Here is a 20339-nt window from a genome sequence, read left to right on the forward strand (position 1 = left end):
TAAATAAAAAAATAAAGAATTTAAACATTAATTAGAAACAACTTCAAACACAGTCTCATTATTTCATTGTCTTATGAAACCAAAACACCATTTTGAACTGGAGTTTAAGATCCGAATTAACAGGAACCCACTATTGTGAAGTTTCATTCTGTTTTAAATTTTGCATTCTTCTGAAAGAAATACATGCATACTAGACATAAGGAAATAAACATTTCAGTGTCCTTACCTGTTGTGTTCCATCTGCACTTACAATAGGGGCAGACAGAAGAGAAATATCACTACTTAAAATCTGAGCTGTATCCAGTAGGGGTGGATGTTCTGCCATTATCAATAAGACATTAATATACTGGATAACCTTCCAATTCTGAAAAACAAAAATATATAGCCATCGGTGTGTACATCCTCAAAAATATATTAAAATATAATACATTCAAGATTTATCTCATTCTTTAACCTAAAAAGATATTCTTGTCAAAGGAAATTTTGTAATACTCTGTTAACTACTTTTTTCTGTCAATAGACCACTTAAAGAAATACATTTCTTACAACTTAACCAACTGTATGTCAATGTAGACAGTATAAACTAAGATATAGTCAAACCAATACATGAGAAGCTTCTATTTAAATTCCATGTCTGTGTCTCTATCCCTTCCATCTCTATACCATGTTTATTTAACCACCATTATTCTAATGAAATACTAGATAATAATTAGTATGGCACAGGCACTAAAATGCAAAGACTGTGGGAGCAATTCTACCACTAATTTTTTTTCTATAAGCAGAGAAGGTGATTTTGAAGACACAATCCCCCCACCCCATCCTAGGAACTACACAAGAATTATGATTTGTCACTAATTCCTCAGAGAAAAATGGTAGAAAATTTTGCTGAGGATTAGAATAAAAATCTTCAAGTTTTAAGCTTTAAGCTCTGACACTGGTCTTCTGTCATTCTGGTTTTATTATTCTTTTGTAGGTGACACTTACTTTATAATAAGCCAAATCAGAGATGTCAGTGATGAAAAGCACACACATTTAGAAATCTTTAACTGCAGACATAGTATCACTTATATAAAAAGTAAAAGACTCGATGTAAGCAATACTAACGTACCATATTAAATGTCAGCTAATTACAAGTCAAGCTGAACTGAGCTTAATCATAAATATTACCAAATTTATACTAAAAAGCAAAATTACAAACATTTTTGGGTGCTTGGAGAATTCTGAAATTCAGTAGTGTCAAGCAAAATGTTTATCTTCTGCAAGGTATTAAATTCTTGTTATTTTAAAATCTTGAATCTCTGCAGAAACTCTCAAACATGTGGATTTAACCTAAAAACAAATTTCTATTTAATTACATAAAAACTGCTGTTAAGATTTTTAAAAAATATTCAATATAGGTATCTACATCAAGATTTTATACTGAAGACCACAGTAAGCAATATTTTATACTATCTCATAACAATGCATGTCATTAAACACATTATATGTGTTATAATTATATATACATATAAGACACATATTTATAACGTGTTTAACATACATATACACACACATACATACACACACACACATTTTATTTTTATACATACATAACATATATAAAGGGGAAAACCTAACTTCTGGCTTAATCTGTATTGCTGTATTTCTTTTCTTTTTTTAAGCTTATTTATTTTGAGAGAGAGAAAGAGAGAGAGAGAGGGAGCAGGGGAGGGGCAGAAAGAGAGGGAAAGAATCCCAAGCAGGCTCTGTTCTGTCACCACAGAGCCCAATGAGGGGCTCAATCTCGTGAACCATGAAATCAAGACCTGAGACAAAGTCAAGAGTCGGACACTTAACCAACTGAGCCACCCAGGCACCCCTGTAATGTTGTATTTTTTAAAGTATGATAAAAGCAGTGGGTAAATCATGTCAAATAATTTTACTCTGTGAATATGCAAAAAGTTGTAAGACAGGAAAGAGACAATGTACTATTTTCCCTCTTGCATGTCAAAGAAACACTCAGGGATGTTAACAGGACTAACCAGAGAAAGTTTATAGATAATTCATTTTGTAAAATTAGTACATTAAAAAAATAGCAAACCACTGAGTACTTTTTGTCATTATATTGTTTAAAATATTTTACATAATATCTTTAACTAAAACTGCAAACTGCCAGTATTACTTGAACTTTAGAAACTAATGCTGAAGATATAACCATAATTTGATTTCAAGAGGTGGAATGGAAGCTTTACAAAAAGAAACACAAATTTCTTCTGAAACTCTAGTTAATTCTAATAGTACTATTATAGATTGTATCTGAAGCCACGTGCTATTGCTTTAACATTATCATTCCATTTAAGGTGTTATCTCTAATTTTATTCTTTTCAAAGCTCTAGCATATCAGAAATTTCATTCATCAATTGCTTTCTTGCATGGCTATATCCATTTCACTATATGCAAAGGTTTTATATAAGCTTGCAAATTAGAAATTACAGCCATGCAACTGAAATGATGCATTTAGAAACATAAATATTCCTTTCAATCCTGTGTAGAGAACACTGTCAGCTTTTTCTTTCAATTTCTTCTAATTCTGTTATTCCTATTTCCTACATTTTCATCTCACCTTGTGACTATAAATACCCACTTAAGTTATGCATCTATTTTTATTTTCTAATAAGGTATCATTAGATAAATGAAAAAAAAGGGGGGGGGGACAATTTGATGCATTTGCTAATTTTCAGGGAATAAATACTCCCCCGTAGCTCATTTCAAGGTACATGGTTTAAAAAACTGACCTGAAAATTCCTGATTTTTAACAATCACCTTTGTATACAAGTACAAGATGGCTCCATATCACTATTTATATCTATAATCTACATATCAGTATTAATTTATGTAGCAATAATGTAATAAAATATTTACATTCGGGAAATCTGGGTGAAGAAAAGCTAGATATATCTGTACTACTCTTGCAACTTTTAAGTCTGAAATTTTAATTAGTGCCAAATTAAACAGTATTTAAAAAATTAACACCAGGTCAGTCGGTTAAGCGTCCGACTTCAGCTCAGGTCACGATCTCATGGTCCGTGAGTTCGAGCCCTGCGTCGGGCTCTGGGCTGATGATGGCCCAGAGCCTGGAGCCTGCTTCCGATTCTGTGTCTCCCTCTGTCTCTGACCCTCCCCCTTGCCTCTCTCTGTCTCAAAAATAAATAAATAAACATTAAAAAAAAAAAAATTAACACCAGGTAGACTGCAGATCTGAATGTAAAAGGTAAAACAAAAAAGCTTCTAAAAGATAATACACAAGAATATCTTCATAACCATAAGACAGAGAAAGATTTTTTAAACAGAGTACATATTAGATTTCTTAAATCATAAAAAAAGAATGATATATTGAACTTCATTGAACAATTAAGAACTACTATTCTTTAAGAAATATATATTTTTTTAATATATGAAATTTATTGTCAAATTGGTTTCCATACAACACCCAGTGCTCATCCCAAAAGGTGCCCTCCTCAATACCCATCACCCACCCTCCCCTCCCTTCCCACCCCCCATCAACCCTCAGTTTGTTCTCAGTTTTTAACAGTCTCCTATGCTTTGGCTCTCTCCCACTCTAACCTCTTTTTTTTTTTTTTTTTCCTTCCCCTCCCCCATGGGTTTCTGTTAAGTTTCTCAGGATCCACATAAGAGTGAAACCATATGGTATCTGTCTTTCTCTGTATGGCTTATTTCACTTAGCATCACACTCTCCAGTTCCATCCACGTTGCTACAAAAGGCCATATTTCATTTTTTCTCATTGCCACATAGTATTCCATTGTGTATATAAACCACAATTTCTTTATCCATTCATCAGTTGATGGACATTTAGGCTCTTTCCATAATTTGGCTATTGTTGAGAGTGCTGCTATAAACATTGGGGTACAAGTGCCCCTATGCATCAGTACTCCTGTATCCCTTGGATAAATTCCTAGTAGTGCTATTGCTGGGTCATAGGGTAGGTCTATTTTTAAGAAATATCTTTAAGTGAAGGGCAAGCGACAGACTGAGAGAAGCTACTTACAACATATATAACTGAAAGAGAGCACATATTTAGCATTTATACAGGCCCCCTACAAATTGATTTTAAAAAAAATGCCAAGAGACTTGAATACACCCTTTACAAAAGTGGAAATTCAAGAGGCCAATAAACATATAAAAAGATTCTCAAATTCATTAGCTACTTGGAAAAAGCTAATTAAAAATCATAATGAAATGCCATCATATACTCACTAGGATGATAAAAATGAAAAAGACTGACAACATCAAGTATCAGCGAGACTATGGAACAACTGTCATACTCATGTAATGGGAGTTGAAATTCATAAAATCACTTTGGAAACCACTTTGATATTATTTACTAAAGTTGAACATATAAATATTCTACGAGCCAGTTATGATCTGGTTATTAGACTCCTAGTCTACCAAAAAGAAATGCAAGCATATGTGCATCAAAAGATAAGTACCTGAAAGTGTATATAGCAGCACTATTCTTTCCTAACCCTAAACTGTAAACAATTTAAAATGTCCCTGCACAGTAAATGGTACCTAATTCATCCAACAGACTACTATATAGCAATGAAAAATAATGAACCAGTGAATAGGGAACAACACACATAAATTTCACAAATACAATGTGAATGAAAAACAGAATACATACAGTGTAACTCTATTTATAGAAAGTTCAAAACAGAATAAAAACCAATCTATGTGTTAAAAGTCAGGATAGGTAATTGTCTTTGGAGAAGAAATGATGGGAACTCGGAGGGGCATAAAGGCAGTTTCCGGGGTGCTCGTGATAAAAACACACAACAAACTAGGAATAGAAGGCAACTACTCAACATAAGAAAGGTGACAGATGACCTGTGTTGGAGTAGCAGTCCTGATGATAGGAGTCACCTTTGGGGTCCTGCTTCCCTTTTCTTGAAGGATAACACATGCTCACAGCCTGCCTTCATTCACTTCTGATTTCTGTTTCCTTTAGTCCCAGGAAGCAATGTTTCACTAATATAATCACATCTCTCTTCCAGGCTTCTGTTGAGATGCTAATTATAATTAGGTCCATGGTCCACACCCACACTAAAAACCTTATCAAAAGGCTAGTCAAACACAGTTTTGGTGTTCTCTCCAGAGCATACTTTCTCATTCTTTGCACTATGGATAGACTGAAAATTTTCCAAATCTTTAAGTTCTGGCTCCTTTTTTGCTTAACAAATCCTTCCTTCAGTTCATTTCTCTCCTATTTTACCACAAGCAGTGAGAAGGAATGAAGATACTCCTTCAACACTTTGCTTCAGAACATCCTCAGCTAAATAACCCACTTTTATTTATCACTGTCAATTTCTACCTTCCATAAAACATCAGAACATGAACACAACTCAGCCAAATTCTTTGCTCTTTTATAATAAGGATCACCTCTTTTCCCCCCATTATCCAATGACAATATTCCTCATTCCCATCTGAGACCTCTTCAGAATGACCTTTACCATCCATATTTCTACCAATATTTTGATTATGATTATTTATGTATTCTCTAAGAAGATGGAGGTTTTCTCTTTAGCTCTCTTCTTTCTGAGCTCTCACCAGTTGCCAGTAGCAATCTCTTAAAAGCAATCTTGGCTTGTTTCAGCATGCACTTCAAATTTTTTCCAGTCTCCACCCCTTACCCAGTTCCAAAGCCACTTCCACATTTTTAAGATACTTGTTATAGCAGCATTCCACTCACTGGTAACCATTACTGTCTTAGTCAGTTTGGGCTGCTAGATCAAAATACCACAGACTAGGTGGCTTAAACAACATATATTGATTTCTTACAGTTCTAGAGGCTGGGAAGTCCAAGATCAGGGTCATGTTCTTGGTGAGGGCCCTCTTCCTGGCCAGCAGGAAGCACCTTCTTGCTGTAACCTCACGCGGCCAAGAGAAAGCTCTAGTCTCTTCTTATAAGTATACTAACCCATAAAGGACATAAACCTCAATAACTCCCAAAGGCCCACCTCCAAATATTATCACACTGAGGGTTAGGGCTTCAGTTTTCCGTCCATAACAGTACTTAGATATAGTACTGTGCTTTCTCACTCAGTCACTACTAATTTAGAATTATAGATTCTAAATCTGTATTAAATTTTTTACTCAAATATTCTGCCAGTTTTTCTTCCTTAAACTCCCTATTCATATCAATTTATTCTACCTGAATTCTATTTTAAGGATGCTGCTGCTGGAATCTAAGGTGGCTAGCTCATAATAACGAGCGATACCCAGAGTTTGAAACTTCAGTTCTAGTTGTTTAAAAAGTATTTATGGGAAAATGCATAGAAGGATCATGCTTGGATTACAGACACAGCATGAGAGGTCCAAAGGAAAAGTATGTACATTTATTTTTTTTTTTTTTAACGTTTATTTATTTTTGAGACAGAGAGAGACAGAGCATGAACGGGGAAGGGTCAGAGAGAGGGAGACACAGATTCTGAAACAGGCTCCAGGCTCTGAGCCGTCAGCACAGAGCCCGACGCGGGGCTGGAACTCACGGACCGCGAGATCATGACCTGAGCCGAAGTCGGCCACTTAACCGACTGAGCCACCCAGGCGCTCCGAAAAGTATGTACATTTAGATTAAAATATCCAATGTGTTTTTCTGGTCTTTTGTCTAAATCAATGCAACTATAAATTATAGGACTGTAAGGCCATATCTGAAATCACAAAACTATTACATACTCCAAAGAGTTTGAGTATCATATTTAAATCCAGAATTTAGGAGTACTTGAAAATATACATATGAAAAAGCATTAAGTAAAAAATACTGCGGTAGCAACTGTATTAAGACAATGCAATTATGGTAATTTTTTCTCTATTGCCAAAATTTTTTATAATGTGGATATGGTTATACCACTTTCATCAAAATTTCAATTTAAAAATAAACAGTTAGCTTGTAAAGCCCTAGCCAACTACAATTATATTTGGCTTACTGACCATCATATGTCATTAATTTTGCTTGAGCTTGGACTTTATCCAAATTAATAATTCATCTTACAAACTGATATACTAACATGTATTTTTCCAAATTAGATCTCTATTTTATTTTTTTTAACTTTTGGAGTTTTTTACTTTCCAAACTTGATTATATTATATTTTTAAAAAACACTTTAAATCACCTGTAGTGGAATTTCCTGAGATGAAAGTCATGGGACTCACTCTGCAAAATCATCCTATCATTTCTTATCAGAAGCCTACAACAAATATTTTCTAGATTTTATTTAACAATAAGATGTTATTATTTTATATTTTTCCCCAGACTAATTCTTTCAATTACACTGATGTTAACTATACTCCAGAAAAATGACTCTTAAATATAGGTTATTAATTACATGTATAATTTTGGTTCACTTAAATTTCCACATCTCAATGTGAACTTTTATCAAGACACAAAGGAAGTTGTATTTTTTTAATTATGAAAGAAATTTATATTCACATAGAAATAAGGAAAAAGGATAGTAGGTAAAGATAGCGCTATCAATAATTTTAAATGACAGATATCAAATAGAAAAAAAATTAAAAAAAATTTTTTTAACGTTTATTTTTGAGAGACAGAGAGACACAGAGCACAAGCAGGGGTGGGGCAGAGAGAGAGGAGACACAGAATCTGAAGCAGGCTCCAGGCTCCAAGCTGTCAGCACAGAGCCTGATGCGGGGCTCGAATTCACGAGCTGTGAGATCGTGACCTGAGTTGAAGTCAGACACTTAACCAACTGAGCCACCCAGATGCCCTCAAAATTCAACAATTCTTGACCATTCAAAAGACCTATGATTAATCCAGGCTTTAATTACTTTGTTATTATGAAATGACCCTCTTTATCCCTGTATGTAATAATAGTCTCTGTTCTGAAATATAACTTCTGATGTAATATAGTAACTCCAGCTTTCTTTTGGAGAGTGCTAACATGGTATATTTTTTCATCCTTTTGCTACTAACTTCTATGTACCTTTAAATTTAAAGTAGGTTTCCTGTAGATACCATATATTTGGGTCTAGATTTAAAAAAAATATCTAATCCAATGATCTCTGCCTTTTAATTATGGTATTATAGTATTTAGACCATTCATATGTAATATAATTATTGATATGGTTAGGTTTAAATGTACATGTGTTCTTTATTTCTTTTTTCTTATTTATCTGCTTTATTTCCATTATTCTTATTATATCATTTATCTTTGTTGGCTTACAGTCTATTATTTATTCTTTTTTACTCTACTCGTTGCTTTAGGGTTTGTAATACGTATCTTTAACCAAAGACTAACTTCAAGTAACATTATACTAATTCAGGTATAAGTGTAAGAACCTTGTTAACAATACACCTGCAACGTCTCCCCTTCTGAGCTTTGTGCTATTGCTGTTATATATTTCCTCATGTTATAAACCCTATAATCATTATCACTTTTACATTAAAGTCAACAGTCTTTTAAAGATACCAAAATTTTAAAACATCGTATATATTTACCCATTAATTACCATTTCCTGTGCTCTTCATTCCTTTCTATAGGTCCAGGTATCCTTATGGTTTAATTCTAATAAATTAATTAAATATTAATATTAATTAATAATAAATTCTTTCAGTTTTTCTATGTTTAAAAAGTATTTGCCTGTTTTTGAAAGATACTTTTGCTTGGTAAAGAGTTCTAGATGACAGTTTTTTCTTTCAATGTTTTAAAAATACTGCTCCACTATCTTCTAGCTTAAATTGCTTCTGATGAGTAATCTGCTTTTACCCTTATCTTTGTTCTGTTTTTCTTTGGCTGTTTTTAACATTTTTTTTCTCTTTGTCACTTGTTTTAAGTGATTTGGTTATCATGTTCCTTGATACAATTTTGTTCATTTTCCTTATGTGGTGTTTCTTGGTTTACAGTTTTTATCATATTTGGAAAAAATTTTGGCCCTTATTTCTTCAATTTTTCTTTCAGTTCATCTTTTAAATAATTCTCTTTTATGTCTCATTTTGGATAATTTTTATTGGTAGGTCTTCATCTTTTCTTTGGTAATGTATAGCATCCCATTAATCCAATCTCATGTGCTTATCTTGACACTACAATTTTAGTCTAGAAGATCCCTCCATTTAACATGTTCAATTTTACTTCCACCTTATCCAGCATACCAAATACAGTTATAACTGTTTTAATGTTCTTGACTACTAATTCACCATGATATCTTTCTGAGGTCAGTTTTTGTAAGTTTATTTATTTATTTTGAGAGAGACAGAGAGTGAGAGAGAGAGGGAGAATCCCAAGCAGGCTCAATGTGCTCAGTGCACAGAGTCCAACTCAGGGCTCAAACTCATTAAACTGTGAGATAATGACTTGAGCCAAAATCAAGAGTTGGACATTTAACCAAATGAGCCATGCAGGTGCCCCGGGGTCAGTTTTAAGTCCGTAATTTTTCTCGCGTATTATCTGCTTCTTCACAGCCTTAGTAGTTTTGATTGAATGTCAGACATTGTAAAGTTTATCTTATTGGCTACTGGATATTTTTGCATTCCTGTAAATATCCTTGAGCTTTGCTCTGAGATGTTGTTAAGTGACTTGGGTCATGCTTTAGGCAACAACAGAATTGTGTTCTTGTGCTGGATGGGTAAAAAGAACATTTGTTAATTTTTTCCCACTACTGAGGTAACAAGATACTCCAGAGCATTCTACCAAATACCCTGTGAATTACCAGGCTTTCTACTCTGGCTGATACAAAGAAGTACTATTTCTGGCCCTGTGTGTGTCTGGATGCTGTTCTATAGAATCCTTTTAGATGGGTCTTTCTCTAACCTGGAGTAGCTTCCTTACACATAGGCATTTACCAGTACTAAGTGCTCAAGGGGGATCCTCTCCAGATCTTTGAGGTCCTTCCTTATTCTATGTAGCGCTTTCCTCTCTAGTACTCTTTCCTGCATAATCTAGTCTCCTTTGACTGCAAGTTCCATTAATTCAGATTGCTCTGTGCCATGCCCCAGAAACTTTCTCTAGGTAGTAATAAGGGTATCAATGATAGGGCTTGACTTGTTTTCCCTCTTTCATGGCCTGATATCTAACATCTTGAGTAATACTGTTTCATCATTTTTTTTTTTTAAGTTGTTTCAGGCAGAAGAGTAAATTCATTCTCTTTCAGTTCTTCTTGACAGGGAACCAAATTCCCTACTCTTAATTTTTAAAATACCCAATAGACAATAGAAAGGTGAATGAATTTATCACAGGTAAAAACCAAATGACTATGCTTTAAAAGCACGATTTTTTAAAAGTATGGTCCAGGCTTCACCAATGGCAATGTGCTCTTGATATGTCCTGAACTAAAAGAAAAATCAATGTTCTTTTCACAGATATTTTGGGCAAATGACCACAATTCTTTAGCTTTTATTTCTGTGTAAGACTAAGTGTTACTAGCAACCTGCAGAGTGAGCTCGTATTTGCTATTAAAACATGTTATTTACAAAGTAAAATTAGTACATTTCAAAAGATTACTTGGGCCTCTAATTCAGGGTTCTACTAAGACATTTAGCTGCCATGCAACACAGTAAGGATTCCCACAATTTGAAGGAAGATAATTTTCATTATCTGTTTATCTATCATCAGTGCTCTCTTCAACTGTACTGGTTTTTGTGGTATTTTCAATCGGTCATGGTTTTCAAGTTCAATAACTTTTATTTATAAATTACTACATGTTTACCTTTATTATTCCCATATTCAACTTAGTTTTTGGAGAACGCTGATTAACCCAATAATGTACAATGATGCATATATACGTTAACCATATTTTTGGCTTATTACTTTAACCTTGTTGCGTAAGTAGATGTATTTATAGACCTTCCAATTTGGCTCATATGGTAGCATTTCATCAGCAATCTGCTGTTTATGAACTTATGTTATTTAAATAAATTACAACATATTTTCATGCTAAGTGCAATAATGTATTTTTACACATAGGGCAGCGTTTATAGGGCATAATTCTGTAATAGGTTGAACCATATAAAATCATTTTTTAAGGTAACCACCTGAAAAAATTGTCATTTTTAAGGTAAAAAATATGAAAATAACAATTTTATATGGCTTAACCTAATAGAGCAAATACATATTTTACATATAAAATATATATTTCATTTCCTTATAAGGTAAGTGACAATTTATACAGATTATCAGCAACAAATTTACCATAACTTATCTTATTCTCTAATTCCTTGTCTACTGGAAAGGTGTAAGTTGAAGAATGGGTGGGCCTCCGTCTTTTATCCCACGTAAGTGAACAGAGGTTTAAAAAAAGAGGGAAAGGTTGAAAGTCACGGCCATTACTCTCCATTGCCAGATAAACTAAACGCAACTTAATTAAAAAAAATTTTTTTAACCTTTATTTACCATTGAGAGACAGAGAGAGACAGACCGTGAACAGGGGAGGGGCAGAGAGAGAGGGAAACACAGAATCTGAAGTAGGCTCCAGGCTCCGAGCTTTTCAGCACAGAGCCTGATGTGGGGCTCAAACTCACAAACTGAGAGATCATGACCTGAGCCAAAGTCGGACGTTTAACCAACTGAGCCACCCAGGCGCCTCTAAACACAACTTAATTAAGCACTCAAGAGATAAAGCCCCAGTTCCTCCACTACAAAATCACACCTTAATACTAACATGAAAATCTGGTTAAAATGGACTTCAAAGGCACTTTTGATGAAAAAGACATCAAGAAGAAACATCTATTCAGGAAACTATGGGAACTGAGAGCAGGAGTTGCTTCCAAGAAATCAACCCTATCCATTAAAGGACAGATAGTATACACATAAATAAGATTTTTTAAAGTGCCATCTTCTTAAATTCCATTTTATAGTTCTAGCTGTCGATGCTTTCAGAGCACTTGAGTTACCTTTAGAGCCCAAGGTAATTACATCTGCCACAATTCTATTTTCATCTACAAATATTTTATTACCCTTTTAAAATATACCCACTTATAAATTATATTCACTTTGCTTTTTTAGAATTTCAAATTCTTGGTTACATCTATCAGAATGACTTTGAAGACTAAACCAGTAGTTTCAGAATATTTTCTGACCAAAATTAACACCTTGGCATCTAGGTTCACAATAGAAGGGTTTGCATTCCCCTGCAAAAGCTACTATATTACTATAACTTCACCATATTTAACATGTTTCCTTCTAAACAGAATTTTATAAGACATCATAAGAAAATCAACAACATTTTTGCATTTCCCCTAAGAAAGATTTGTCTGTAGAACCCAGTATTTTAACATTGTTCTTTTTGTTTAAGTACGTATTTATTTACTTAGAGCTGGGGGGCAGGGAAAGAGGAAGGGAGAGAATGCCAAGCAGGCTATATGCCGTTAGCACTGAGCCCAACGCAGGGCTCAATTTCATGAACTGTGAGATCATGACCTGAGCTGAAGTTGTCAGATGCTTAACCAACTGAGCCACCAGGCACCCCTTAATATTGCCCTTTCTGAGGTAACCACAGTCTTTGTTTATAAATCGACTATTATGCTTGAGTTAAATATTATTGTCCCTAAACATGCTCATCCTTCCTCACATTATTTTTTAAAAATTTTCCTTGTCCTTAGTCTACCTTTAGCTCAAACTGATGACATCAATCCTAGAATTTACCACCAACTTTCCTAAAATATTAGGTTTTAATATTGAAAGGGGAGGGATGAATAAAAATACCCAGGCAAATGAGACTTGAAAACTATATTCAATATTAAATTTTGTATTTGAAAAAAAACAAAAAACAACAAAAAAAAAAACCTCTAGCTTTTACAATAGAAATTCAGAAAGTAAAGTACCTGCATTGTTTGGCAGGTATGGTAATAAAAGTTGAGAATCACTTGTCTACAATTCTGACTTCTTTAACCTACTATAACAGAGCTTCTGACCCAATATTATACTAAAAGTGCTGTTTTAAAAAGCACCAATGACTTTAGACACCAGCTGGGAAGCTTGTGAGTGAAAGGAGGTGTTATTAAAAGTTATACAGAAAAAAAAGGGACATACAGCGATGTCCAACAAGAAGGTATGGCTGTAACAAGGACTAATCATAATTGCCAAATCCAAACCCTCTTATGTTTTGTTATTTTTGTTATATCACAAAAGTTGTACATTTTATACTTAAAAACACACACACACACACACACATATATATATATATAGTCGTCATTTTATTTTTTTTTTAATTTTTTTTCAACGTTTATTTATTTTTGGGACAGAGAGAGACAGAGCATGAACGGGGGAGGGGCAGAGAGAGAGGGAGACACAGAATCGGAAACAGGCTCCAGGCTCTGAGCCATCAGCCCAGAGCCTGATGCGGGGCTCGAACTCCCGGACCGCGAGATCGTGACCTGGCTGAAGTCGGACACTTAACCGACTGCGCCACCCAGGCGCCCCTATAGTCATTTTAAATTCTTCCTTCTGTCCCCAAATCCAGCTCCCAAATTTGCAGCTACCCACTGTGGAAGGAACCCTCTCAAACTTGTTCTCTACACTTACTTACATGTATATATAAAGTTTTCTAGTTGTTACATAAATGAAATGACATGTACTGGTCAGTGTCTTTCTTTTTCATATGAAATATCTTACTATTTTCTTAAAGAAGTACATTTGTATTTATTTAATTCTTTTTCACGGCTGCCTAATATTCTACTGCAAGGGCGTACTATAACTTAACTATTCTAATGCTGAATAATGGAATTGCTTCCATTTTTCTCCATATGTTTTTCCCTCTGCAAGAAATAAACATGTAAATTCTATATGAAACTATGGCAGTATTTCTTTAACCTATATATACAGAAATAAAACTTCTATTCAGAAGTATGCACTTTTAAAATGGATATTGCTAAACTATTCTTCTAAAAAAGATGAAGCTATTTACACTTTGTTCAATAGTTTACAAAAGTCTACTTTCCAATTTTACTTTGTAATAAAATAAGCAAAAACTGGACAACCTTAATATTACTAAGATGTTTCTGATGTTTTCATTTAAATTTCTCAGACTACTGGTGTAGTTGAGTAACTCTTCCAAACTTTATAAGCTATCTATATTTTTACTTCTATGAATTTCCAACTTATCTTCTTTTTTGTTTTCTACCAGGCTGGTTTTCGTTCATGCTGATTTGAGAGCATACCTTGAATACTCTGAATATTAATTTTGTCTATTACATGTGAATTATTTTGACAATTCAGTTGCTTGCTTTTTTTAATGGTATCTGAGTTTGATGTCTCACTTGACAAGGCCTACTCTACTCTAAAATGTTTTTATTTTTATTTTTTAAAAAAATTTTTAATGTTTGACAGAGATAGAGCATGACGGGGAGGGGCCGAGAGAGAGGGAGACACAGAATCTGAAGCAGGCTCCAGGCTCTGAGCTGTCAGCACGGAGCCTGATGTGGGGCTCGAACTCATGGACCTTGAGATCATGACCTGAGCTGAAGTCGGACACTTAACTGACTGAGCCACCCAGGTGGCCCTCCAAAATGTTTTTAAAAATTCACTTGTAAAACTTTCGCCATTTTATTTACTTATATTTAGTCTATCTAGATTTTAGTTTTGATAGTGGCATGAAGTGGGTCCTAATTATCTTTACCTCAGCTGGATAGCTAATTGTCCCACACCATTTATAGAACAGCTCTTCCATTACTCATTTATCACACAATAAATTCTTACGTATCCATGGAGCTCCTCCTGAATTCTAAATTCCGTTCCTATCGTCAACATGCTCATTGCTACTCCAAATTCTAATTTTTTTAAATTGTGATTTTATGGTATATTTTCATCTTTGGTAGGAATGTTCCCCTTTGTTATGTTTTTTTTTTTTTGAAATTTACTTGGCCATTCTTATGTATTTCACCTTCTTAAAACTTGAAACATCAGTTTGTCAACTTCCATTTTAAAATCCAATTATCATCTAATTAGAATTACACTAACTCATTGACTCATTTGGTGAGAACTGCCATTTTTACAATATTCAGTTATCATATTCAGGAATATAGTATGTTCTCCATTAAGATCTTCTTGTAGTTTTCTTTATATAGCTGCTGCATATTTTAAAAGGTTCTTAAGTATTTTATAATTTTGGCTTCTACTTTTTTATTGTTTTTCATAGTTGGCTACTGCTTGGTGTATAATAAGAAAGGTAATGAATTGGGGCACCTAGGTGGCTCAGCTGGTGAGTATCTGACTCTTGATTTTGGCTGAGGTCATGGTCCCATGGCTCATGGGATCTAGCTCTGTGTTGGGCTCTGCATGGGCTCACAGCATGGAGCCAGCTTGGGATTCTCTCTCTCCTTTTCTCTCTCTGCCCCTCTCCTGCTCATGCTCTTGCTGTCAAAATAATCTTAAAAAAAAAAAAAAAGGCTAATGAATCTTCTAAGTTATAGCCAGCTGGTTTACTAAAATCTCTTTGTGACTCAAATCACGTTGTGCGGACTATCCTGTATTTTTGAAGTAGGCAGTATCAACTGCCAATACTAACAGTGATATATCTCACCTTACTCCCTCGCCCCACCCAGCATACCCCTTATTTAGATGTTAATTATTTTTCTTGTTTCTTACTGCATTGGCTGAGACTTTAGGGCAAGTGTTATGTTCCTATCTTTTTATGGAAGTGCTTCTAATATTTCACTGACATTTAATACAGGTTTCTGACAGAGACCCTTTACTAGGCTATTTCTTATTAATTGTTATCAGGGACAACTGAATTTTAGAAAAGGATGTTTCTAGTACCAAAGAGATAATCATATAGTTTTATCCTGTAATTAATACAGTGAATTACATCAACATGTTTTCCAATACTGAATCGATATTATACTCCTGGGATTCAACATATCAGAACTGATATGATTTAATGATTAAAAGCCCAGGCTCTAGAATCGGGTGCCTGGGTTCAAATCCCAAATCTTTCACTAACTAGTATAATCTTAGGCATGCTGTTTAACTTCACTCTGCTTCAGTTTCCTCATTTTTAAAACAGTGATGATAGTAATTACCTCAGAGGGTTGTTTTAAGGATTTAAGTCAACTGATACAGGTAATGCTATTTGGAACAGCAGCCAGAACACAGAGAGTATTTAATACATATTAACTGATTATCTACTGAGTGTCTTATATTTGTCAGGTATAGGGTATAGAGCATCGCAGGAGTCAGCAAACTAAGGCCTGTGGGCCAAATCTGGCCCCATGCCTGTTTCTGTAAAGTTTTATTGGAACATAGTCATACCCAATGTTTGTAGCTCATCTATGGCTATTTTTATGCTCCTACAACACAGTTAAGTAGTTGTAATAGTCCATACAGCCACACATCTTAAAATATTTACTATCTGCTCCTTTATAGAAAAAAAAAATTGCCAACTTCAGCAGTACTGTTCAAACTCAATAAGTTCATAGTCTAATAGTTGAGACAAGCAAATATATATATATGTATACGCTACAGTATGATATGTACACAATCATGATACAGAGGATAATATGGAAACATGGCAGTTCAGTACTCAGTGACAGGAGAGATTCACACAAGTGAAAAAAGGCAAGACAAGAGGTATTTTATTTACTCTTATTTTTCAATGTGCATTTGTTTCTATGTCTTTATCTCTTATCCTAGTTTGTGAATTAGTAGAGGGATGGGAGTATGACATTTATTTTTGTGATATCCATACTGTAAATATCTAGGACATTTAAAGAATTAACAAATGATAGATGAAAAATGGTGAAAATAAGAATAGGCTATCTAGGTGACAATGATTAGAAATGTCTGTCAAAGTTCTAGATATAAATATCCTATGGCAAGCAGTTTCCTTGCCATGTTAAATGGGCTCTCTCTTCTAATTGTTGTAACAGCCAATTCTAAAAGATAGATTACCCCTCTTTAAAGTGAAAAAAACTAAGGTCCATAGGGGTAATGTAACATGTTCGTGTTTATATACAGCAAATAAGGGAAGAAGGCAACAAATAACCCTCTATCTGCCTAATTTAAAACATAAGCTCTTTCTACTACAAAGTTGGGAAAAAATATAGTCACAGGATATCAACAGAATAAATTGTGGCATGATTTCAGTTTCTAAAAGTATTGATTTGAATAAACTCATGTTTTTGAAATATTAGTCTGGAAGCAGCCTGAAAGATGAATTAGAGGGACAACTGCCCATACTCTACCACACACATTAGGCCAGTTTTAGCAAGGTTAAAGTAATAGATTAAAAAAATAAAATTGCTAGCATACAGTGGCATTTGAGAACAGTGATGAACTTAATATCTGAAGTATCAGAAATAGCTGGTCCTAACACAGAAGAAACAAAAACATAGTTCATAAACTATTACCAACATGTAAGAAAAATAAGTATACAGTGCAAATGAAAATATTACATGGAAAAAATCCAGTCCTAAGAACAAAATGGTAAATTGAGAATGCCCATCTTAAGCAAATAAAAAAAAATTTAGAAATTGCAAACATAATTAAATCACATGTTATAAATGTTTCATTTTAAAAATTTAAGGAAATCTGGGGCACCTGGATGGATCAGTCGGTTAAGCGTCTAACTTGGGCTCAGGTCACGAAATCGCAGTTCGTGAGTTTAAGCCCCGTATTGGGCTCTGTGCTGACAGCTGAGAGCCTGGAGCCTGCTTTGGATTCTGTGCCTCCCTCTCTCTGTTCCTCCCCTGCTTGCACTCTCTCTCTCTCTCAAAAATAAATAAAGATTAAAAAAAAATTTAAGGAAATCTTAAGAAAAGTTGATTTTGAAGTAAATGAAATGACTATTCCTTCAAGCTAGATCTCAAAAGTAGTTGCTGTACATAACATCTATTTCTGAAAAAGAAAGTATATAATTACTTTTTTAAAAAAGTCTTAACTGTGCTTTAAAATGTACTTAAACATCTGTTTAGAACCTCCAAAGTAGATTTTTTTTTCTCTCACAGGGAAGTGGATAATAAAGAAATCACTAAATTTTCTAAGATAATTGAAATGTGGATTCTAAAGAAGGAAAATAAAAAATACCTGTCAGATATTTGTGGTAAGAGGCTGATTAACACAATCTAACTTATCAAATTTGGATAACTTTTTTTTTGACGTTTATTTATTTTTGAGAGAGAGAGAGAGAGAGAGAGAGAGAGAGCTAGAGAGAGCGCAAGCAGGGGAGGGGCAGAGAAAGAAGGAGACACAGAATCTGAAGTAGTCTCCAGACTCTGAGCTGTCCACATAGAGCCAGACCCGGGGCTCGAACTCACAAACCATGAGATTATGACCTGAGCTGAAGATGGATATTCAACCAAGCCACCCAAGAACCCCAAACTTGAATAACTTTTATATCAAGGTTTATTTCAAAGTACATATCTGTAAGTGATGAATCACTGAATTCTACTCCTGAAACCAACATTGCATTGTACATTAACTAAACAGAATTTACATTTACCTTAGCCAAAAGGCCAAGAAGTGATTAACTAAATAGAATTTAAACAAAAATTACAAAAGAAAAAAAAAAGTACCCATCAAACTTTTTATTTCTAACAGCCAGCACATAAGAGATCTCAAGAAGTGAGGGAGAAAAAGAGATATTAAAGTCAATCAGAAGTAACAGTTTCATCTGTAAAATGAAAGTACTAACACGTATCTGGTATGTCTGTATAGAATTTAAAAAATAACCAAATATAGGGCCTAAACTCCAATGAGAATTCAACAAATGGATCTTATTACTATAGATACAGGAATAGTCTTCCACTTGAAAAAAAAAAAAAAACCATAAGGAATTCACTTTTGCATATTTTTATCCCACTCTGGAAAAGAATAGCTGAAGTTGCTTGGAATATAAGATCAGTATTCTCTTGTAAAAAGAACAGAGGCATTGGATATGGACTGCACTGCAAGATTAATAAGAATAGAAAGAAAGAAAGCTTTTATATGCGTTCTCTTTGCTAAGAAAGCAGTTAAAACAACTGAATAAATGAAATGCTTACTCCAATATAGTATTAATGTAAACACTTATTTGGTACTTTGTTTTCACGGCGTCCAACATCTTTTTGGGTGCTCATAATATTTCTGTGGGGAAAACAGGATAGATAGCATTCTCAATTTTAAGGATTAGGAATTTAAGATTGAAAAAAATTAATCTGACATCATATGGCTAATAAGGGTGAAGGTGGAACTAAGAAGCATGGTACTTAATCTAAAAAACAAAATAACTAGAATGATCAAGCTGTTTTCAAGTACTGGCAAAAGGGAGGTGGGAGAGTGAAATGTTAATTTCTCTTTAAAGCAAAATTTAAAAAGTCCAATTTTTACTAGGTAACAATTCATGGAGGCTTAAATTTAGTTCAAAAGGTTCATACTGCCTTAAAATGTAAGACAGTATATACATATAAGGTATGGAAAATGCTAGTATAAATAAATTACAAAAATCAACTTAAGTTCTGAAGTTTTGTTTGTTGATTTTAATGTTTTTAAGAGGGGAAAAAAAAGAAACAACACTGATTTTACCCAGACAGCTCTCCATCTTCTACATCTTTACTCTTTCCAGCACCTAATATTATCCTTCATATACAGAACATGTTTACTAATACCCACAAATCAAAAAATGTTTTATGCTATATTCTTGTTCTCCTGATGACACAAAACGATGTCATTACTCTTGATGACAGAGTAACCCTAGCCAATTGATTCATGTGACCATAACCTGGGGCACCACTATTCACCTGGTAATGGTATATGAAACACAATGTGCTGAAGGAAAACAATTGACTTAGAAATACACATCTATAAATTTAGAAACTTCAAAGAGCTAGTTCATGTGAATGAATTTTCAAAGTAACTGATATTTGTCCTCTAAATCACAGTATCTTTTTAAAAATTTTGTTAATGCTTGTTTATCTTTGGGGGGGGTGGTGTGCAGAGAGAGAGAGAGAGACACAGAATCTGAAGCAGGCTCCAGGCTCTGAGCTGTCAGCACAAAGGCCCATTGCGGGGTATGAACTCACGAACTGTGAGATCATGACCTGAGCTGAAGTCAGAAGCTTAACCAACTGAGCCACCCAGGGGCCCCCACCATAACTTATCTTTAAATAATCTTAATGGAAATATTTTAGAAGGGATTTCTAGGTCTTTCTTCTTTACTTTAATCTGCACATGATGCAACCTTTTCTTGATGACTCAAGCTCATCAATGGAAACATCATTAGACTGTTCTGAAACACAGTGACTCTTGGAATTATGAGAGATGTCTGTTTATCTCTTCACTAATTCGCCCTAGACTACTTTTATTTTTATTTTTTTAATTTTTTTTTCAACGTTTATTTATTTTTGGGACAGAGAGAGACA

General features: G+C 34.2%; 1 protein-coding gene across 5 annotated transcripts in view; it reads right to left on the bottom strand.

Moving 5' to 3' along the window:
- Positions 1 to 20339, bottom strand: part of FNDC3A (fibronectin type III domain containing 3A) — a 148038-nt gene that overhangs the window by 121816 nt on the left and 5883 nt on the right. For all 5 annotated transcript variants that reach the window (XM_045475856.1, XM_045475848.1, XM_045475833.1 and 2 more), the window contains exon 2: positions 227 to 364. In XM_045475856.1, coding sequence (XP_045331812.1) covers positions 227 to 325 — 99 coding nt within the window. In that variant the 5' untranslated portion in view covers positions 326 to 364. The remainder of the gene's footprint in view (positions 1 to 226; positions 365 to 20339) is intronic.

The sequence above is a fragment of the Leopardus geoffroyi genome, chromosome A1 (assembly GCF_018350155.1).
Source record: "Leopardus geoffroyi isolate Oge1 chromosome A1, O.geoffroyi_Oge1_pat1.0, whole genome shotgun sequence".
Classification (NCBI taxonomy): Eukaryota; Metazoa; Chordata; class Mammalia; order Carnivora; family Felidae; genus Leopardus; species Leopardus geoffroyi.